Here is a 24,194-nt window from a genome sequence, read left to right as displayed (position 1 = left end):
GGGATCCGAACCCTCGGCGGGAGTGCCGCTGCGCTCACAAGCGGCGCACTGTAGCAGTGCGCCACCGGGCCGGCCCTGAATTACTTTTTAAAAAATTATTATTTATTTGGGATTTGTGGGATTTATTTATGCATTTAATTTAATAATTGTTATTTGTTTGGGATGACTTAAAAAGACACAGCATTAAAGCAATATTCACAGTGTTCATACTTTTAAAATAAGTATTCTTTCTTTATGCTAAGAATGTATAGTAAATGAATAACCTATGATTTAAATGATACATTTTTCTTTTGTGGTTGTAATCCAAATTGTACTGTGCCATTTTATATCTCACATTGCTCTTCTCCATAGTATTCTAAAACTTTCTTTTAAGTAATTTGCACTATTTTAATTAAGGTAAGTAACCATTAACTGAGAGTTATTGGTTATGCCAATTAGAGGTGCCACTTATGTTTCTGTCTTCTGTGTGTTAACATAATAATCATTCCTTAGGCAATCCACAAAGGGAACTTGAACTAAATAAGAGAGCAGGTCTGTACCAGGAATCAGGAGTGCTAGCCGTTCGGTTGGTGGTTTTTGTGTGAAAGTTCTTGTCTCCTTCCTTGAAGTGTTGTTAACATTGCTTTCATTGAAGCGGCATTGTCTATTTGTCCCCTTTGGCGATCATCTTTGGTATTTCAGAGATCTTACTCATCGAGCACAGCTTCTCCATACAGTGTTCAGAGGCCCTTTCCATTTTTCCTTTTGTTCTGTCTTCCCTTGGCATCTGCACGGGGTCATTTACTTGCTCATTTGTTCCTGGTGTCCTTGCCTTACCTGCTTTTTCTCTGGGCAGGTTATAATAAACCCCTTGTTGACAGAGATTGTCTTCTGAGTCTCTGTGTCCCTCTCTCATTTTGTATCCTGCCATCCCAGAAGGCACTGTGTAGATGTTTCCTGACTAGATGGTGTGGATAGGAGAGGACTTAATTTCTAACTGACCAGATTGATTTAATTGGTTGATGTTCCTATCCAGCTACTTTGAAATCAAGGGGTTTTTTGCTTAATATCCTTTTAAGCAACATTGTAACTGTTCATGTTTCTATCTAAAGGTTTCTAAATTGGAAGATTTCTCATCCAAAAATAGTCAAGAATTTATAAATGAACTGAGATTTCTGAATGCAAATAGCTTCATTTTTGTGTGTAAGTTGCTTTGCTTTATTTGCAAGGAAAGCATGGCAGCTTTACAGTAATAAACACACCCATTATAGAAAATTCGAAAAATACAAAATTGTGTGAAGGATAAGGTAAAATTCCCCCTTGGTGTCACTTGTAGTCCAAGAGATTTATTATTTTAAAAATTTTGCTGGTAAAGTTTAAGTCTTCTTTACACCCCTCCCAAATTTCTTTTTCTTTTCTTCCTCATAGGCAATGGATTATATATCTTATTTTTTACTTTAATATGATAAGTGTTTTCTGTGGCATTCATTTTTAATGACTTCCTAATGGTTGATGGTGTGAGCATACCATAATTTACTTAACCATCCCATTTGTTTTAGACATTTAGGTTGTTTAGAGCTTTTTATTTTTATGAATAACTCTTTAATAAACATCTTTGTATTTGTATATCATTTTATGTTTTTGATTACTTAATTGGAGTAATGGATAGTATTTTTAAAAGTCTGGATTCTATTCCCAGTTGACAAAGTCATGATTAATTTTCACTCACATTTAAGGTGTTACATTGTCAAATTTTAGATTTTAAATTCAACTTATAGTTATCTTGTTGTAACAGTTAATCTGTAGTTAGAAAATACCCATTTCGTTAGAATCTGAGCTCATGAGATTTATTGGTCAAATTAAGAAATTTATAAAACATGCCTGAAGTTACAAGACTGTTATATCTGACTTTTTACCCCTGTCTTACTCTTGACTTCATTTTATTTTACTTTAGCATTTACTTGTTATATCTGAGTATTCTAAAATATAACAGTCATTTAAAATTCATAGCATTGATATTCTTTAAATGTTTTATGGTGAGACATGCTATGTTTATAAAAGGATATAAGTAATATATATATTTAATATTAAAGAACAAATAAAACAAGCACCCTTGTACCTACCATTCTGCTTAGGAAGTAGAACATTCCTGATACTTTTGAAACTCCATCATGTTCCCCTCAGTGTAATTTTTTTTTTAAGCTAAGGAGCTCAGCCATAATGGATCAAATTTTGAGGAAGATTTGGAAGTGTGTAAGTTTTTCTATCTCCACTTCTTCTACCTGGTCCAGTGTACCATCCCTTCTTTCCTAACTTACTGCAACAGCTTTCTGCCTGGCATTTCTGCCTGATCCATTCCTGCCTGATCCATTCCTGATCTACTTCAGTTCAGACTTCCTTTCAGTAGCCTGAATGATGACGTAAACAGAAAAACTAAATAATGCCATTCATCTGCCTAAAACCCTTCCCCAGTTTTCTGTTTAATTTAGAGTAAAATCCATAACTTGCCATAACGTGCAGAGCTCTTTCTGATCTGTCCTGGTCTCCATTCTCAACCACTTCCTCCCCCATTCCTGATCCCAGCCACACTGGCCTTCTTAAAATTTCTCCACCTAGGCCCAGCCTTTCTTGTTTCATGACCGTCACACTTTTTTTTCCATGCTTTTGCCCAGTACCACCTTCTCACCACTCTTTGCAAGGCAAGTTCCTTTTCATCCCTTGGGCCATTTTCCCTGACTACACAATTATTCTTTCTCATAGCTTACTATTATTTTTGTTCCTAGCATTTGTTAAATTTTTAATATCTTTGCTTGTTGGTTAGACCTCATAGACTCTAAGTTTCTTGAGTGTAGGCACCATGTCTATCTTGTTCATCATCCTGTACTTCCAGCACCTGGGTAAACACTCCATAGGTGTTATAACGAATGAATGAGAAAGTTTAGTGATGGGGCCGAGCCCGTGGCGCACTCGGGAGAGCAGCAGCGCTCCTGCCCCGAGTTCGGATCCTATATAGGGATGGCCCATGCATTCACTGGCTGAGCACGGTGTGGGCGACACCAAGCCAAGGGTTGCGATCCCCTTACCGGTCACAAAAAGGACCAAAAAAAAAAAAGTTTAGTGATGCATTTGGAAAATAATATTTATTAGTATTGCATGCTTTTTATGTTCAGAAGAAATATAGATTTTGGGACCAACAAAATACAACTGATTCAGTTCGTTGAATCAGGCCTGTATCCCTGTACCTCCTTTTGCTTGCCACATGTGTTATTTATTCACTTATTCTTTATTTTTACATATGTTATTTTAAATTTTACTGACCTGTTTATTAAATGTAACCAATTTAAGTTAAATAGTCAATTAGAGCTTTATCTCAAGTGTGCTTATCTCAGGTATTTAAAATAGAAAGATTAGGCATAATAATCTTAACATAATATAGTAGAAGGGATCTTGATATAGTGGAAAGAATGTGGGCTTTGGAGTCATAAAAACGTGAGTTCAAATAGTAGTTATGGTGCTTGTTCGCTGTGTAATCTTGAGAAACTGCTTAACCTTTTTGTTCCCGGTGTTCTCACCTGCAAAAGTTGATGATAACCCCTACCTTGTTGATTTGTTGTGAAGATTAAAGGAGATACTATATGTTAAATCTTAGCACTGTGCTTATCACAAATAGGCACTTAATTAATGCTATTAGTATTACTGGTATTATTATTACTAGCAGCTATCTGCCTATAGCAAGCTGTTTAATCTTTTTGTGTGGAGGGCTGGCGGGGGGGAGTAAGGAGAGAGGCTGGCTGGTATGGGGATCCAACCCCCTCATCTTTTTCTGCTTCCATTTCTTCATTTATAAAATAGGGATAATTCTTTCTTTGTAGAAATAATTTGGAGATTAAATGGCATGATGTATAAGTGTGTATTGATGTATAACATTCAGAGCAACTCTACCTGGTTCATAGTTGACCCTCAATAAAGGAATAAGGGAATTGGAATCAAGTTACTTGGTGGCAATTTGGAATCTTTAAGTTCCATTTATTCTGTTTCATGCCAAGTGCTCGGCTCAAGAGTGACAAAGGAGGATGAGGATGAAGCTCCATTGAGTCGCCTGCAGTTTAATGGGTGTATTAGTCTGTGTCTGTTGCTTATAATAAAACACTTGGGAACTGGGTAATTTATAAAGAAAAATTTATTGCTTACAGTTTATGAAGCTGGGAAGTTCAGTGTCCAAGGAACACATCTGGTGGTAGTGACAGTCACCCAGGGGTCTCACATTGCAAGATGGTAGAAACAGAGAGAGCAGAGACTAACCTCCTCATTCACTCTTTTTAAAGCCTTCAGAACCACACCCCTGACCAACATTATTAATCCATTCACTGCTGCATGGTCCCCAATCTAGTCACCTCTTCAAGTCCCCACCTTTCAATTACCATAGCAGGATTTCACACACTCTTAACAGTTATGGTGGGGATTAAATTTGGGGAGACATTCAACACAAGGCATTCTGCTCCTGGTCCCCAAAACCTCATGTCCCTTCACATACAAATATATTCATTCCATCTCCAAAGTCTTAATTTGTTTCACCTCAAAAGTCCAAAGTTCAAAGTTCCATCTGTGAATTCAAAACAAGTTATCTACTTCCAAGATACAATGGTGGGACAAGCACAGGGGTACATATTCCCATTTAAAAAGGGATAAATAGGCCAAAAGAAAGGGGTAAAAGGTCCTAAGCAAGTTTGAAACCCAGCAGGGCAGGCATTAAATCTCACAGCTAATGAATCATGTACCTTAACTCCATGTTCCATGTCCTCAGCACACTAGTGTGTGTGTGGGGGGGTTGGGTCCCCAAGTCCTCAGGCAGCTCCGCCCCTATGTCTTTCCTGGCCTCAGGTGAGGCTTTAGCTCTCACAGGCTGGCATTGCACACTGGCATTGCTCTGTAATTCTGGAGTCTCCATGGTGGTCCTACTCTAGCTGCACTAGATGTGGCACTGAGGGGGTTTCTCTGCTGCAACTCTGACCCCATGTTTCCACTCAGCATTGCTCTAGCAGCTCTATGCAGTGACTCCACCCCTGTGACAGATCTCTTTCTGGGTCCCCAGGCTTTTCCATACATCTGTTGAAATCAGGGTGGAGTCTCCCAAGCCTTCCTAGCTCTGGCATTCTGTGAGCCTGCACACTTACCACATGGACACTGCCAAGGCTTCCTGCTTGTATTTTCCAAAGCTGCTGGTCCAGCCACACCTGGGGTCAATTTAGCCACAGCTGGAGTAGCCAAAGCAGCTGGGGTGCTGGTGCGGGGACCAGCATCACAAGATGGCCCTGGGCAGCGAGCCTGCGGAGGGCACCTCAGGCCTGTTCCCTAAGACCATTTTGTCTCCTTAGGCCTTTGGGCCTGAAATGGAAGGGTTGGCCCTAGAGGCTTCTGCAATGCCTTCAGGACCTTTTCCCCCTTTTCTTCATAATCTCTTTCTTTTGTACTAATCTTCTTAGCACCATTGGCTTTTTCTTCTGAAAATGCTCTCTGCTTCTCTGCCACATGGTCAGGCTGCAAATTTTCCAAATCTTTATGCTCTACTTTCCTTTTAAATTCTGGCTTTACATCATGCCTTTGCTGCCGTAACTCAGCATAGGCTGTTGCAAGTAGCCATGCAGCTTTCTGAATGTTTTTCTGCTTAGAAATTTCTTCCACCAAATACTCTGGTTCACAGCCCTTAAGTTCCAACTTCCACAAAACCCTCGGGCATGGGCACAATGTGGCCAATTTCCCTGTTGGTTGATAGCAAGGTTGATCTTTGCCCCAGTTTCCAATAAACTCCTTCTTATTTCTATCTGAGACCATCTTAGAATGGTCTTTACAGTCCATATTTCTGTAAGCAGTCTGGTCACCACCATTTAACCAGTCTCTAAAACATTCCAAACTTTCCCTGTTTTTCTTATCTTCTGAACTTTCACCACCATCTAGGCTCTTTCTAGCCTGTTCCTCCAAATTCTTCCAGCTTCTCCTCAGCACGCAGTTCCAAGGCCACTTCCACATTTTCAAGTATTTATTATAAGCAACACCCCACTTCTCTGGTACCAGTTTTCTATATTAGTACATTTTTGTTGCTTATAACAAAATACACAGAACTGCATATTTTATAAAGAAAACAAAATTTATTGCTTACAGTTTCTGTGGCTGGGAAGTCGAATGTCCAGGGAATACAGTAGGTGGAGGTCTTACTGGTGGTAACAGTGATGGCAGGATAACACATTGCGAACATGGCAGAGCAGAGAGACACACTAATCTCCTCAGTGGGGAAAGAAGATTTCACAGGATTATGTAGTTATTGACCTCATTAGTAAATTCAAAGTACAGTGAGATTAATTCTCCTGGGGAGAATAGGAAAAGTTTTATTCTCTCTGGAGGTATTGTTTGAGTTGGATCTCAGAGGCTAAGCAGGCATTCTCCAGAGGGTAAGAAGTACCTTGTTGTGGGGGATAGAACACAGGCTTTGGAGTCAGGCAAACCTGGGTTCCAGTGTCTGCCATTTAACATCATTGTAACCTTAGGCATATTATCCTGATTTAAAATCGAGACATTCATATCTATGTGATAGGATTTTTGTGAAAACTAATACAGTGAGAAATAGTCTGGCATGAGGTAAGAACTTATTCATGCAGGTTCTTTGTAATCAGCTGGAATTTTGTCTCCTCTGTACACCAGGAAATTACAAAATGGCCTCTATTCCCAAGAATCCGTAGTTACATGTCTTTACCTGGTTAAACGTGAATTTTTTTTTTTTTTAAACTTTGTTAAATCTCACCTATATCTTTATCTTTAAAAGTTCAAAGATTGGCTGTTCATCACCACTTTAAATTCCTTGTTAGAACATTTATTTGGCTCTTTAGGAGTTTCTCTCTTATCTACTTGTCAGGGAAAACAAATGTCTCCCTTCCCTTATGATTCTGAACAAGAGATTGGTCATTTTAACTCTTTATTATTGTGTTTGCTCTTTATAATGTCAACAATAATAGCTTATGTTTGGTTAGCAGTTTGGAATTCACAGAGAACCTGAGTTTATATTACCTCATTTAATGACCTCAGAAACCTTTTGAGATGGAGGGTATTATAATCTTGTTTACACATGAGGAGATTGAGAGGCATTGAGACTTGGGGGACTTACTCTTCTGATTCTAATCCAATACTTTTTCACTTTGTATTGTAGGGGAGGGAAATCTTTATTTTTTCCCTCTATGCTTCTAGGTTTTCTGGCTGGACCCTGACAAAAGACAGATTAACAAGAGAAAAACAAATGAGTTTATTAACATGTGCATCTGTATCTGCTTTTCAATTGTCTTCAGCTGAAAATAATCAATATGCAAAGTAACATACTTGGGGTGACATATTCTGCTACCCTTCAATACAATACCTGCCTTTCTGTCTTGCCTATTTTCACATTCCATTGTTTTTTCAAGGTTGCCAGCATTCGTTCTCTTTTGTTCTCTCTACTGCAATGATCTTTAGTTCCTGTGTTGCCCAGGTTATACAGCAGCTCTTTAGGATCCAGATTTCATAGCTTTAGAAAACTTGTGCCTATCCTTTTGTTGATATTGATAGATTGGTATTTCTTAATCATTTCTTAATGCTGTACGTAGGCTTCTCATTGCCCTGTGAAACAACTTCTTCCTCACAACCACCAGGCATTCCCTATTTCTTGATGTTAGTTCTACTATCCTGTAGTATGGAATATACTTAAGATAGGGCTTCACTAAGGTGGAGCCATTTTATTTGTAACATCCTTTTGCTCCATAGCACCCACTAAAATAAGCCCCTTTTATATGTCCTTCAGAAACCAAATTCTTTCATTGTGGTTCTCTTTTGGAACTTTTGTGTCTACATTAACCTCATTTAAAAAATTATCTGATACACTTATCTTTGTGTATTATTCTTTTTTTCCAGATTCGTGTGGCTTGAATTAGTCACCATTCATGATTGCTGAGTTATTTTTCAGATTCACCATGCTTGAACTGAGTGGCTTTGATTATAAATTCCTAGGATATAAAGAGTACTGTCACTTTAAGTTATTCTGTGAGCAACAGAAGCCAGCTTTGAGATGATAATGGTAATACTTAATATCATGTTGTTCTCTGTTAGACAGGTAATAGGTTTACAAATAATTATTAGTCTTGGAATCTCTGCTCACTTCATCTTTTCCCAAATTCAGGGTATATTTCTATTTAGTATGTCTTCACAAAATGTAATAACACTAAATTCAATGAAAACTTATTTGAAATGATACTATCAAGGATTGTGAAGATCTATTGAAAGATATGACTCTTTTTTAACATTTATGGTCAGTTGCCTACTTCTTTCCTAGAATCTTTTAGTTTGTTATCTTTGTTTCAGTAAATAGCCATTCAGGAAGATGGTTTGTACAAAAAGAATGAAAATAGAGGCATGAAGGAAAATGTATGCACTACCATCTCCTGTCTCTTCCTCTGAGATTTTATGTATGCTTCGCTTCAAAAACCAGTTTAAAAATAAAAAAGATGAGGGCGGTTGCAATCTGCTCCATTTTATGCAGATTAGGTATGGCCCTCGGGCACCTGCCAAATTGCTAATATGGCCTTCCGTTGGGCCTGATTAGTGTGAACCCAAATCTTTTCCAGAAAACCAAAATGTATTTGCTTGGAATAAGTTAACAGCAGAGGTGATATTTCCACTAATAACTATGGGTCAAGTGACATTAGAGCAGTTTCTCAGTGTGTAGATGAAGCAAACTAGCCTCAGCATTTATGATTTCCTTCATCCTCACTTGGCTTCTCCCTGAGGACATTGGTGTGTTGAGAGACTAGTGGGACTGTGACGTGTCTTTGTTCTGTGGCTACTTTGAGAGGTCATTTTTCTCTATGTTCCAAATGCAAAATGTTATTGTCATTTTTGTAAAACATATCTGTAGGTCTTACATTTGCAAAAGCAAATATCTTAAATTATCCAGAATGAATGTTTATATAAGGATACCCACTCTGGGCAGTTGAATTTTTAGATTATTGCAACGGCCATTTTGAATGCCCCTGGGTGAAGAATTAATTATCTTCCAAAATGATAATAGAGACAGCAAATATGGAAATCTCGGGAATGTTTTATGATTCTGTTAGGGAAGATTTTAAGAAAATATTTTGATACTGATGAATACATTTTGTGGGAAAAGAATAAAGGGTCTGTATAAGCCAAGAAAGGACAGGAAATTCAAAGAGAAGAAATTGGGCCCCTTTCTCCTGGTTTGGGTGCATAAAGAGTTATAGAAAGTAGAGTCAGCTTTGTCAGTTGTCTAAATCCAGCCCATGTTGAAAATTGCTGTATATTTAACATAAACAATATCTCACGTGAAGTCTTTTTGTAACTCAAGTTATTTCTTGCCCATGGAGGAGCAAGAAATGCATTAAACAGTGGACATCATAGTTGAAAGACCAGAGAAGTAGCTATGCTCAAACTACCATATAAAAATTCTTTACATGGGTTTAGCTTCACTGGAATGGTTTATGGATGAATAAAAGATATTTTTTAGGGCCTTAATCTGGTTCATTATAAGCATTATTACATGCATTACCTCAACCTGGTATTTTGTGTCATCAAGTAATTTTGTAGCAGAGCAAGAATTGCAAAGTTTTTGTTTCTTTTTTTGGCAAAATACAGATTAAATGCTAAAATTATATTTCACATAAATGTGACTGGGGAGGAAATTTGCAATCACTTTTTGGATTCATATAGTTCATAGAACATAATCATGTTTTAGTATTATTATACAAGCATTTTGTTGAGCCTCTACTAAGTGTCAGGCACAAGGCTATGGCACTGACATGAATGAGGTAGTCTTTGGTTGATTATTACTGGTTTTGAGATGCATCCAAATGTGTAAGAACCACAAATTAGTGAACAAATGTCCATGGGCATTTTAATTTACATAAGTTTAACTTACTATGAGTCATATTGCAGTGTTACATCAGAACTTAAAAATTGATGACTTACTCTTTGTTTCTGGCACCAATTAATTTCAATGTGCTATTGGGTAACTTGGTAACTGCTTTCTTCAAGTGCAGAAACATAGCAATGCCATGAAAAGTTTAAAGTAAATGACCAATTTCTTGATGGATTATTATAAAGGGGTTATGATAAAATATTTTTAAACAACTAAAAATGACTGAAGTCAAATTTGGGCCCACTAAAGTATCACCAGTATATAAAAACTTAGATATGAAGAAAATCAGTCTTCTTATAAGTGAATATTTTCTATCCGCCTCATGTATTATAGAATGTGTATGTTAAAACAACAACAAAAGCAAAACAAAATAAAACAACACAAAGTGAGATTAAATGGATTTTTTTTTTTTTCTCATTTGACTTAGTGACCTGAGTGATAGAAATTTTTTTTTTTTTTTGTCTTTTTCGTGACCGGTAAGGGGATCGCAACCCTTGGCTTGGTGTCACCTGCGCCACGCTCAGCCAGTGAGCTCACCAGCCATTCCTATATAGGATCCGAACCCGCCGCGGGAGCGTCGCTGCACTCCCAGCGCCGCAGTCTCGTGAGTGCGCCACGGGGTCGGCCCGATATAAAATATTTTTGAGATTTGTGATTTTCCTTACTTTTAGAGGTGGGAAGTTGATGGTGGCTTGATATTAGAATCAAAATGAAGCACCACTCGAGTTATTTTAAGGATGGTTGAATTAAAAAAAAAAAATTTCGTGTGACACATTATCCCTTGGGGGTCCCTTTGCAGCCTTTTTTTCTAGAACACAGAAATCTACAGTTTTAGCTCTCATTTAATTTCTGTTCTTCTCATCTTCCTTACCAGTTTTTATTTTTTAAAGTCTGAGTAAAAGTAAGTCTTGTCTACTTTTTGAAGGTCTTTGTATGTCAGTGATTCCTAGGGAATTTATTAGTATTTATGAGTATAATTAGATAATTTTGAGCTTTCTGTATATAGCTCATAATTTTCAGCATCATACTTCTTGAATGAATTACATTTATTTACCTACGTGGATTATGCTAGGGCCTTACTTGGTCATACACAAATGCATGTTTATGGAGAGGAAATTACTTATTTGTGGAGGCATATAAAAAAATTTATTCTGTTTGCTGCTATGGAAATGCAAAATTGATCTGAGATACTTGTCCTAATAATTTATCAATAATCTTTTATTAATAAAAAGGGATCCCTGGGAAAATCATCCTTAGCTAATAATTTTAATGTAAGGAACTAATGAATACAATTATATTTATTCAGGTAGTAGTCTATTAGTAGTCTGTAGGCAGCAGCTTTTGTTATTTTAGTAAGAAGTGCAGTTGGCAGAATGATATTCAGTTAGAAAAAACCTGATTAAGCCATGTTCCCGTTTTGGTTGATATGTAAGCCATTGTTGTTTTGCTCACCAACTGGCATACCTTCAATTATCCTGAATTTAGAAGTTGTTTACTATTGTTTGGAAGTTTAAAAATGAGCCCTCCCTGAGAAACAAAAAGCTGGGTGTTTGCCTTTTTTTTTTTTTTTTTTTAGAAAAGTAGAATTTTAATTAAAGAGAAATCAGTCTACCGACTCAATGTTGAATTTATTTTCACAGTTTTGAAGACTTAGTGTATTTTTTAAATGACAGCAATCAAAGGCATCATTATTGAGCCCTAAAGTATTTGGGCAGCATTTTGATCTAGCATATCGGAGCTACAAGGGGCTGTGGCCATTATCTGTAAGTCTCTGGGGGTGAAGTGGATTCCATGAGAAGATTTGGTTTGAGGGTTTTCAGCCCCTTAGGCCTTTCTCTGTGCTTTCCTTGGCTGTCTGGAACATTTTATGTGCTGATTTTCCTGGATGTCCAGGGTGCCAAGAGTGTGTGGGAGTTCGATTTTCTACTTGTTGGGGCTTAGTAGGATGCTAACTTGTTGGGGATAGAGTCTGGGTAGGAAGCACAAGGTAAACCTGCAAAGTGAACTGGTGCTGCATATGGGCCATAGCAAGGTGGTCCTCCCTATACATCCCTCCTTCTTTCTGTCTTCCATCCTTTTTTCTGAGCCAGGCTCTGTGCTATGTGTAGAACTTACAGTCTAGTGAGAAATAGAGATGCCAAGTATTTACAAGTGCAAAACATCCCTTGTATCATTTGTAAAAGAGCGTGGGTGGTAAAATCAGTTCCTGATGTCTCCTCTGTGATTGCAGCAGCTCCTAAAGGTGGCAAAGTAGAGGCTGAAAGAGAGTAAGTGACTGATCCCAGTGACATTTTAGAAGGTTCAAGTTTTTGCTTATTTAAGTAAAGGCAACTTTCCCTTAAAAACATTCTAAAAAAGTTAATGCTTACCTCTTTTATGTTAACTTACATGAATGCCAGCCTATGTTTATAGCACTTTATAATTTTGAGTGCACTTTAACTCATTATAGTTACCTTCTTGTGAGTCAGGCAGAAGAATTTTTTGTTTGTTTTAGCTTTTAAATTCCCATTTTATGGAAGAGAAAATAGGAGTCCAGAGAGGTTAAGTGAGTTGCCTACAGGTGCAGAGCTATAGCCAACAGAGGGCAGATCCAAGATCAAAACCTGGATCTCTTGATTCCCAGCCTGTTGCTCTTCAAACAAAATGGCTTTCTTGTCAGGTCACTATCTCCACCCACTGTATTTTAGACATCCTCATTCTTCTAGAGATGTACCTAAGGTTGTTAAAACAAATTATATTGACATGACTCCTGCTTTCTGGTGGTTTACAGTCTAAATATGGTGAAAGTTTCTGAAGTTTATGAATATACAGAAAACCATTTTTCCCCCCTGGATAATGCCTATTCAGCTCATGTGAGGTTCTTCATACTTGAAAAGAAATATAACACAGTTACATATACTCCTAACCATATTATCTTTCTTACATGTCATAACATTTCTCTTTCTCTTAAAAGTATCCTACTTGACAGTAGTGAGAATATTTGCTGGTGAATTGAAAACAAAGGAATCTGGAAATCTTTTAGTTTCCTGCTCTTCTCTTGAAAGGAATCAGTGGGTGGATCCTCTTAGTGGTGCTCCGTATCCTTGTTTTTTACTGGGACCCCTGGAGAGTGATTCCCAAACCTGGCTCTTTATCAGCATGCCCTGGGATCTATCCCTGGAGCCTTTGTTTAAGATGCCAGGATGGGCTCATGACTGCTCTAGGGATGATGAACTTGGAGCCCATTCACTTTATCTGACCACCCTGAACAGTACGATTCTTACTAAATTGAAAAGTTATGGGAATAGGGAGAAAAAGAATCCATTTCTGAGCTTCCTCTACTCTTCAAATCATCTCTAACTGGTCGGTCCAAAAGCATTTGGGATAACTAGACATGCTGTGGGATAACTAGACATCCTGTCAGGAATAATCTTAAGTCTCTGTCACAGTTCAGTTGCCCATTGATTGATATGGCATTTCTGTGACATGGCTGAATATTTTAGGCGGCTCAGATAGGCCATTGTCTTTATTCTTCACCAGGTATGTTATGACTATAGGTCTACCTTTAATTCAATTCAAGAAACAGTTGCCTGCTGAGAGAGATCACCTTCTATCTATTGGGCCATTGGTTTCTTTTATAGCCATTAAAGTGCTAATAACATATTTTAAAGTTTGGTTTGCTGGATTTCAATATGATATTTCCAAAAAATGAAAATTAAGGATCCATCAGAACATCTTTGATTGTAAAATATCTGAAACCTGCAAGCCATGTGCATTTTTAGGCTTAATAGTAGAGCATATATGAAGATGTATCTTCCACACTCGTACATGAACACTGAAAGTGAAAATTATTAATGTTTTCTTAAGGGAACAAAAACAAAAACCAAAAAAAATCTCCAAATCAAAAGCAGTTGCCGCTTTTAATAGTAACACCATATTTGCTTCCACGTTTTGTAGTTTCTTAACAAATTACTGTGAAATTAGGTTAGTTGGAACATGCATAAAAATATACAACAGAAGTGTACTTTTTGCCTTTACGTTATATGGCAACATTTTCTTTGATATTCTACATGCCATCATAACATTGCCATTAAGATCAGGTATTATATAATCCTAAATTATAGGAAACAGAATACACCTGCAGGACAATTTTGAAATATACGAGTATAATTGGGAGCATGCAGTTGATAGGGCTTCCTCGGATGTTGAGCCCAGTGATGGTGTACCTGGAAAGCCAGATCCTCAGGAAAACCTCTCGCCACATTTTAGCTCCCATCTGAAAAAAGAATATATGTAATTAATTAGGATGTGAAATATGTGGGCAACTGTATTTTTAGATCTTTAGTGAATACTTCTTATCCCCGAGAATGCAGAAACACTGGCTAAACAGAAGTTATGAGTAGCATCTGCTATAATGTAGCAAAGTATGTTTAAAAGAATATACTTTTCCCCGTGTTTTTGGTTATTGAAGATATTTTGGGGGAGGGAAATGCTAGAGGAAATCTCTTTATGCAAATGTATTTCTGAATAGAAAGGAAGAAAAAAAGAAAAAGAAACTTGTTTGTGTTACCTACCAAAATCAGTCCTTTAATTTGAAATTTTAGGTAATAGTTAAACTTAGAACAATAATAAGAAAATACATACCAGATGAATAGTTTTTCACCAGTGACAGAAGTTTAGAATTGATTTCCAAATGATTTCTCATAACACTTTTCTTTCTCATTTGCCCTATTCCTCCATGCAATGGTTTTAAATGGCTCTCTTATGAAATAAATAACTAAACACCAGCCATATTTTTTTCATATCCTGACCAATAATTTGGCTGTTTTTCAGATGAACTGGAATTTTGAAAATTAAATAAAGGTTTCTAAAATACTAACTTCAGAAAGTTTTATTTAATTTATGGAATAATTTTGTTTTCTTTCTCTTTTTCTCCTCCCTGTTTTTTTTTTTTCAATACAGTCTTTATTAATTTAGTCTAGTTACTTAGTGCTTATATTAAATAATCTAATAAAAGTTAGGGTTGTAACATAACGTTTCCCAAATGTGAAGCAGCATCTATTACATGAGACAAAATCCTTAAGCAGCAAAATGTAAAAGCCCTGTATAGAATTACAAGGCACCAAATGGTAGTGTATATATTTTTTAAGTAGAACATTTCTGTAGCATAATGAGGTAGTCAGATCAAAAAAAAGTGTGGCAGACAGTTATATATCACTATAGTTTATTCAGAAAGTACTCTACAATTAGCTTTAGTTTTTAAATACAAATAATCTTCTTGATAATAATTTCTCCTGAAAGATACAGATATGATTTAAAAATAAAAGTTGGTATTCTTAAAGAGTTTAAAACTACCTTGTTTGTGTTTGTCAATAATATTTGAATCATTGCAACTACAATAGCTGTCTGTGGGGATGAGAAATAGTGCATTCTGTGTGTATGTGTGTCTGTTGATTTTTAGATGTATTCATGTGATAGTATAGCCTCAACATTTATTGTGACTCATTGAATTATAATTTATTTTTGTCTGGTGTTTTCTTTTGTATTTTTACAAGTACTGGATTAAGTGCATTGTAGGCTCCCAGACAAGGATGTTGTAAGGTTTCATTAATTTGTGTGTAAGTTATAAAGACACTTGAATAATGTAAAATGCCTGAAGAAAGCTATTTCATTTTCCACTTACTTTTACCCCAATGCAAGTCATTTGAAATACACAGAGAGAGTCTTTAAAATCAAAGCAGGTATAGAAGAGTTTGATTTATTTCAGTAAGTTGTATTGCTGGTATTGCTAAGCTATGCATTCCAAAGGAAAATATGTATACTTAAAAAAACATTTTTGTTTTATCTTTTTTTCTCTTTCCTCATTGAAAAGTCATTCTCACCACAGGTTTAGCAATAATAACTACCATTTATGTCATTTCACTGCTATTATTTGATGATATACCACAGTCAGGCCACAGGTTAGAAACAGGCTGAGTTGTTATATACTGCTGGGTAGTGATTTCCTGTGAACTGATTTATGGATAAATAATTCTATGATCTTATTATATAGGACAGTTTTTAATTTCTTTAACAAAGCATAGCTGAACAACAGAAAATTATATGGTATAGCATAAGGCCATGACCACTCTGAGGAGGATAAACAGATGCAATCAATATCATGAGTTCTCCTATTTTTACAAGGGGCCTCATCAGCAGTTGGTGTATTGTGGAAATAATAGTGAGAATCAGAAGCCCCAAGGCTTAGTTATTCAGAGGCTGGGGTTTTTATTGACACTCTTTTGCTGAGATCTTTTTCAGGGAATTATGAGATATATAAACCCCAGCCTTTGGATATTAAAGCTAATGTCTCATTTTTTTTCCCAGGCTGAGTTTTCACTTTGCTTTTAAAATTAATGTTAAAATGCACCTGGAATAAAAGAAAATTATCCATTGAGCTTCATCGTAAGAATACTGCTGATATCTTGCTATGTTGCATATATCTGTCTCACAGATTGATTTGTAGGCTTTGTTCTGCAGATATACCCAATTTATACCTATTTAACCAGCATCTATCTACTTATCACTGCAAATGGAGAAATGTTCTTATGTACTTTGTAGGTGATCTTTTGCAGGCCTTCATGAAGTAAATATTTCTCATATTTGAGGTAGGGGAGTAAAAGCTAACATCTTGGTTTATTTTAGGAGTGGTTTCACTTAGCTATGTGTTTAGCAATAATAAGCTTCTGTGCTCAATTGTGAGCTCCAAATTACAGGGTCAGTAAGTATTGGGCTATCTTTGCATTTTATGACTTACACCAGAGACACAAAAAATTTTTTGTTGATTGAGTGAATGATTTGTGCTTAATACAACCTTTCTAATGTTTCATTGATTATATTGTATTATCACCACATTTTATTTTATCCTCAGAAGTGATTGGCTTTCTAAAAACTTGAGTCAAATATTGATCAACTATAATAAATATTACCACCACTCTTGTTTTTACATAATTAGAGGCAAATAATACTAAAGTTATGAATTATGCATTTAGTGAGAAGAGTATTTGGTTTCTCTGAGATGGATTATAAACTGATAAAAATACCAAAAACATGAACACAAACAACTATTGATATTTCTCTTTATGAAATGTTAATTCTTTGACTGGCAGAATGCTACATTTAGAAAGCAAAAAATGGGTTTCCATTATTGCATCTTTTTAATTTTAGACAAAAACTGCCTCCATTCCCGACCTAATTTTATGTCACTAATGGGAAATTTACCTACAATTGCATTTTGTTGTTTGGTCCGAATGAATTGCACAAAGAGTGGATGGGTACTCTGTATTTTAGCGAACAGATTTGTCTGGATAAAAAGTTTTCTTTATATTGTGCTCAATTAAATTATGTTAACATTTGTATGAATTTCAACCCCAAATAAAAGCCCATAATTTGTGACTCAAAGACCTTGAAACTGCATCTGTAATAGTCCTCAAAACCAGGCATTTTCTAAATGTTTGCAAGTGATAAATTCCTCGGATATAATGAAGATGATTTGGGAAACAGTGTTTATGTCTGAAATGGCACTGTTGTGGGAAACTTTTCCTAGAGAATTCCCAAGTGTAGCTGGCTCTTCAGTCTTCTGGGCCTGTCACCAGTTTGCTCGTTGGTCTCATTTGTTCCTTCGTCTTACATTAAATATCAAGAGCCTGCCTGATGTGTGACTATGGATGAGCTATGGCCCTGCTCTCCAGGGGTCCATCGTATGGTTGGGCACTGGTACAGGGGCATGTCTTCAGGGCAGCAATAGCAGAGCGGAGTAGAAAGCATATTGGGCCAGTAGTTCAAAACTTTCAGAATGTAGTCCACGTTGTAGTCCTGGCTGTCACCCACTGATGTCCTTGAAAAGTCACTCTCCCTTGATTTTTAGCTCACTCCCAGGTAGAGTGCTGACTCCCTGCTGTCTTCATGAGGATGAACTAATGGTTGTAAAAAAAATTCTGCAAACTGTAAAGTAACATAAAGGGATATTGTGATAAAGTAAGTTCTTTATAAGATACACAAACCAACCAAGAATATTAATTGTGCAGCTGGGCAGAGAAAAGATTACTTCAGGTGGGTTGATCAGAGTTGTAATAATTCCCAGGGAAGAATTTGAAAAATGTGTAAGATTTCTAGAAGTAAATATTGGGGATCAGTACTTCAGACAGAGTGAGAGTGTCATATATGCTCAGAGAAGAAATGGGAATTGTCATGTATTGAGCATCTACTGTGTGCCTAGCAGGACTCGGTGTGTGTGTAATTGTATGTGCGTGTGTGTGTCTAATATTATTTAATTTAATCATTAGTTTTTCTAATTTTTCAGATTGGGGTTACAAAACCTCCTCACAGAGTGTGAGTGTTGGAAAAAATATCTATATACTTAAGTTATGCCATTATTATTGAGATTTCTCCAATGCTGTGATATTATCTTTAACAGGCATGTGATCTTTTCTTTCTTCGTCTTCCTTCATTTCACTGTAGTGTTTGGTGAGGTCTGCATCCCTCCTTAGGAGCCAGGAAGAGGCTGTATGGTTGTAATTAGATATACCTACCTGGATTATTTCAGTTCTTTTTTCTCCCCTCAGAATGCTTTCCTCTTTTAATCCATCCACATTCCAATATAGGTTAATTTCCTAAAACTGCTTTGGTGTTATGTCTATGCTCAGAAACTCACAAGGATGGATTTTCCCCTAACTTTTATTGAGCACTTATGTGACGATCCCAGTGATAAGTTCTCATTCTTACTAAAATCTTCATGATAACCTTAAGGAGGTATTGTTATTATCCCAATTTTACAGATAAAGAACGTCACACTTGGAGAGACTAAACAACTTGCCCAGAGTCTCACAGCTGACAAACAGGAGGCTGGATATAAATTTACCTCTGACTCCAGACCTTACTCCTAACTTCTGACCCATACAGTGTGCTACTGAGTCAGTCATTTAAGGCCTTCCAAAACTTGGAACCAAGCTCCTTTCCAGTCTTTTCTTCTGGTGTTGAAGAAAAGTGTGAGCCAGTGTGACTTATAGGATAATAAAAAGACTGAGAGTGTGGTCTTAGTTCTGCTACTTGCAAGTGATGTTATCTTGGCTATTTAAGGTATCCCAACCCCTCTGAACCTACATTTTCTCATGAAAGAAGTTGGAGCTAGATATCCATGGGTAAAGGACTGATGGAGATCGGAGGTGTACTTATAGTAGGTTTGGTGGGGCAAAAAGAGACTGAGGGAATATAGATACTCTCGTAGTGTTTCCATTTGTTTTAAAGTAAGGAGATCTGAACCTACTTAGGCAAAAGGAAAGGAGCCACTGAGGAATAAGGATAGAAGAAATGAATGGGAGATGTGGGAATAGAAAGCGGAATATCACTGATGCACAGTCCTCCTTTGTTATTTAAAATAAATGCGTGCCTTTTACAGGCACACATGACCAAATTAAAGATCAAAAGGTAATGAAGCCATAAAAAATTCTTGTTAATATTTTTTTAAATCAATTGATTATATCTTCTCTTTAAGAAGCATTAAAAAGGTCTAAATAATGACTAAACAATTGTTGAAATCAAATTATATCCAGGCTCTGTACTAAGGCTTTTACATTTAACCTTTACAATATTTCTTTAAGGTTATTGCTTTTGTTGTTCCATTTTACAGATGAGAGGATTGAGGTGTGGAGAAATTAAGTGACTTGCTAGGGTTACATCATTAGTAGGTGGCAGAGCCGTGATGTAAACAGAGGTAATTTGACTTGAAAGCCTGCATTCTTAGTCACTTTGGTATACTGGTTCCCAATTTGATTTCCTTAATTAACACTTGACTAGTATTCCAAGCAATATTTTTGTCTATTTTATATCAGGGAAGGAGGACTGTCTAAGGAATGTATTTCAAAGAGGTTTAATACATTAGACAGAGAACCTGTTTGGAGGCAAAGCTTATTAAAAAGAGTTATTCCAAGCCCCTGCCTTGCTGGAGGAGAGCAGCCTTCTGGACAGGGCTCTCCCAGCAGATCTTGCTCCTGCAGACCCTGGTAGATAGTTGAACATAAAACATGACTCCTAGGACTGTGCAGGTTAGTCAATATGGTGTGAATAGGAAAAGCATACACCACCTCCCACTGCCTGAGAAAATAGCACGTTTTGACAGCTCTCTTCCAAGATGTAGAAACCAACCTGTAGCAGCTGCTCTGTGTGAAGGTATTAAGTGTTGTGAAACACCTGTGTGTGCCTAATTCCAGCCCAAACAAGTCTCCTTCTGGCCATTGTAGGTGGAGAGAGAATTTACCTAAATGGAGACTATTTCCAATATAATGATTTGTCTATTATTTCCTGTAGAGATTCCTCCCCCTCCATTTTTAAAAATTGAGGTTAATTTACATACAATAAAATGTATGCATATTAAGTATTCAGTTTGATGAATTTTGATGTTTTTATACCCATGCAACCACCAGCCAAAACAAGAAATTTCTCTTATGTCCCTTTCCAGTCTGCTCCCCGTCCCGTTCCTCTTACTTCTATCTACATAGATTAGTCTTGCCTGTTCTTTTTTTTTCATATAAACGAGATCATACAGATAACATTCTGTCATGTCTGGCTGCATTGTCCTGTATTCTTACAATGGAAGACTCCTCAACAGTAAAAAGGAATTTACTACTGACACACATAACTACATGGATGAACCTCCTGTAGAATCATGCTTTGAAGTTTGCAGGGTTCATTTTCTTCATATTACCTTTATATTCCTAGTAACCAAAATGACCCCCAAAATCTGCTTTTTCTACTTGCCTATCATAGTGCACAATTGTTGACTTCATTTTTCTCCTCTGTTCTCTTATTAAAAAAACCTGTGTGTATAGAACATGGTTGATTTATACTCAACTTATGGCTATCATGATAATGATTTTTTAAAGGAATTTGGAATTGTGGGATGATTTTGTTGTTTAAAAAAAGGAAATATGTTAGACATGTTACATGGTATCTTCTTAGTATTTGCAAATATCAGGAGTAAAAGAACCAAGGAAGCAGACCCACCCTCTTGTAGGTGGCTGTCCAGTGGGCCCTGGATGTTCATTTCATGACTACTACATGCTGTGTGCTGTGCACTTCTCATTGTCATGAGAGAGAATGTTAAGAAAACTATCCCCACAAGAAAACAGCTTTTCTTGGCAAGTGAAATATGACTTAAGGAGCCAGAACTAGAGACATACGGTACTATGAATGAGAGCTGTGTTACTTTATTGGATCTGAGTCCAGGCACTATTTATACTGCAGCATATTCAGCACCAGATTGTTAAATCTTAATACTGAAACAGTGCATCATTTTAATATTTTTGTTCTGTTTATTCCCTGTTTTCAAGCATTATGTCAAGCATTGCGCATTCATTTATTTCATCTTGGACAGAACATGCCCTGACCAGAAAGTTCATTTCCTATTGTTGGAATTTTGCCCCATAGCTATAAAGCATCATTTTGTGAAGCTTTTAAAAGTTCACTTGGGTATACAGGTGTTCTCTCTCTTTGATGATAGAAAATATTTTTTTAAAGAGCATTGTAGTTATACTTACCTGTATTGTCAAAAATAAAAATAAAAATGCTGTTTTTCTTTTATCTCTAAAACATAACTGTTTTTTATGCGTGATAATTTCTGACATCCAGGACCATTGAATTTTTCACAGCATACAAATAAAATTTTTGTTACCCTGTGTTGTTGGTAAAATGGGTTTCTCTAGTTTCCTTCATCAATGTTATGTGTGCCCTATGTACCGGATAAGATGGGCACATCTTATGAATAAGTTAGCATTTCCACCGTATGTTGCCAAAGCCATTCTGTCCTGTAACAAGGGTATTCCTAAGAAAACTGCTCTGTAGCCCAACTTTGACCAGGATTTTTACTCTCGTACCATTGTCGTGCCTGTTTACCACATACAGCAGGAAACCCACAGCGAAAGAGTCCCATTGTCAGTCTAAAAAGAGCTGAAGATTAAATAAAAGAAAGGAAGTTGAGGGCATCTTTGCTATTTCTGATCTGTGGTCAATCATTGTGCTATTGCCTTTGGCTCAGGAAAGCAACCCCTCTGCCTGGTGAAACTCGGATCTGGAAGTGAACTCTTAACTGCTTCATCAGCTCTAAATGCTATTTGCACTGGGAATCACACCACAGTCAGGATGTAACTGCGTGCTGAGCCCACACACAGGAATTTTCTTGTACAATTCAAAACTGAATCTTGTATTTACTTAAGGCTTTCTTTTTTTTTTTTTTTTTTTTGGTCTATGAAATCAGCAATCCTGTATATTTAGCATCAGTCTTAAGTTAGAATGTGAAACAAGACTTTGGGGGAAGGAAGTATCCGTATGGTTTTCTAAGTAATTTAAGAAACAGGAAAACATAAAAGAACCGATTGTCTATGATTAAACCTCATCTTTTCATTCCCATCTTCCTGTATATTTAACTAACTCAATTGTCAGGCAGAAAAAAATAGCTTATTGCACTGGGTTGTAAAATATCTCTAAGTGGGCCTTGAATGTTGACGACTGAATGACATTCTTAACATTGAACAAACAATGGGAGGGTTTAATAAATGGCAGGTATGTGTTTATTATGTTTTTCTTCCCTGTGCAGGAATAATCAAGCTGGGGAGGTGGAACCCTCTCCCCCTCAGTTATGTGACAGATGCACCCGATGCGACAGTGGCCGACATGCTACAAGATGTCTATCATGTTGTGACGTTGAAAATCCAATTACAAAGGTAGGTGTTTCTGAACATTTTCCTTTCCTTACCCTTAGAGCTGCTCTGTCGATTGACTGCAGAGATTCACATGTCCTTTCTTAAGTAATATCTAGACATTGGATGAAATGAAAAAAAGGAGAGAGAGGAGGAATGGAAGGAAACTTCGCCAGGCATCTTTATAGTCCACATTCCAACTGTTTTATGTTTTGTTTTCAGAAGCAGTGAAGTGGTAAGCAAGGAGCAGCTTGATAAATCATTAAAAATCTGCAGCCCTTCAGGGGGAACTTTCCACAGCCCCTCATTCAGTGGTCCTCTAGGCCTGGTTAAATTCTTAGCACATAGTATTTGAAGAATAAACACCTCTGCTGTTTTTGGGTTTGTGTTGTGAGGGAAGAGTTTTGTTCTTGTTGCAAGTTTACCAGGAGTGTGCTGGCACTAAAAATCTTTTTTTCCTTCCTTCCCTGGTGGCTTCCTCAAAGAAATGTGCTTATGGCCTGTGAAGATACTGGGGAAATTTTTTTTTTTTTTTCAGATATGGCATCAAGAACAAATTATGTCTCTAAGGAATCTAGAGGTTCTTTGCAGTTTTTTATTATAAAGTGCCTGCTAGTTGTGATTTAAGGAATGTTGTCTTTTAGAGTCAGAGTTTTGAATTTTCTCCTTTTGGAGAATTTCTTCTTCAATAGGGATCCAACATCCCCATCCTTGTCTAGTAATGCTTGAGTGTCTTATCTTAAAAGTTTTTTTTTTTATTAGAAAAGTAACATCTTCGAATTATTCTGTGAAGGTGAAAGGTGGGTCTTCAAACTTCAAATCTGATGGAGCATTTGTTTACTTTTAACCTTAGGAATGTCCAATAATTAAATTTGTATTGGGTAAGTTTATAATCACACTGCCATGCAATTTCTATCAACACATTGAAAAAACATTATTTTAAAAAATAGCATTTCTTCATATCAGAAATGACTGTTTTTCTTAGGCTAGTGTTGTAACTAACTTACAGGTACCCTGTTGGGCTCTATCAAGGTCCTGGAGAGGCAGTGTTACTCCCCTTCCCTTTTATGGCGCACCTTAGACCCCGTTCTTGGGGATGGGAATGTTAGATCCCTATTAAAGTTCTCCTGTGGCTGGCACAGGACCCCAGAGTGACTGCTACGTTCGCATCCTCTACAGTCAGGGGCCTTTACTACTTGAGTTTTGTGTGTCATTCATTCTTGCTCTATTTTGCAGTTGTTCGAAGTTGGAAGACTTGCCTGCGGAGCAGTGGAACCATGCCACAGTCCGCAATGCCTTAAAGGAACTGCTCAAAGAGATGAACCAGAGCACATTAGCCAAAGAATGCCCTCTCTCCCAGGTCAGCATCTCCATGAGGGGTTCCTGGGAAACAGAGAAAGCTACTGGTGGACTATCTAGTAGATGGGGAACTGTTGCTCAGAGAGCTATCTTCTGTGTCTTTTATGAGGGCACTTCAAAAAGTTTGTGGAAAAATAGAATTAAAAGATAAAACGAATCTTTCCATGAGCTGTTTGAAGTATTCTTGCATTTTC

General features: G+C 36.9%; 1 protein-coding gene across 2 annotated transcripts in view; it reads left to right on the top strand.

The window, feature by feature from the left end:
* The window catches only part of SATB2 (SATB homeobox 2), a 183,514-nt gene that overhangs the window by 55,609 nt on the left and 103,711 nt on the right, over window positions 1-24,194 (top strand). For both annotated transcript variants that reach the window (XM_008564650.1, XM_008564655.1), the window contains exons 4-5: window positions 22,539-22,665; window positions 23,878-24,001. In XM_008564650.1, coding sequence (XP_008562872.1) covers window positions 22,539-22,665; window positions 23,878-24,001 — 251 coding nt within the window. The remainder of the gene's footprint in view (window positions 1-22,538; window positions 22,666-23,877; window positions 24,002-24,194) is intronic.

The sequence above is a fragment of the Galeopterus variegatus genome, unplaced genomic scaffold (assembly GCF_000696425.1).
Source record: "Galeopterus variegatus unplaced genomic scaffold, G_variegatus-3.0.2 Scaffold189, whole genome shotgun sequence".
Lineage (NCBI taxonomy): Eukaryota > Metazoa > Chordata > Mammalia > Dermoptera > Cynocephalidae > Galeopterus > Galeopterus variegatus.
This window is presented reverse-complemented; position numbering and strand designations above follow the sequence as displayed.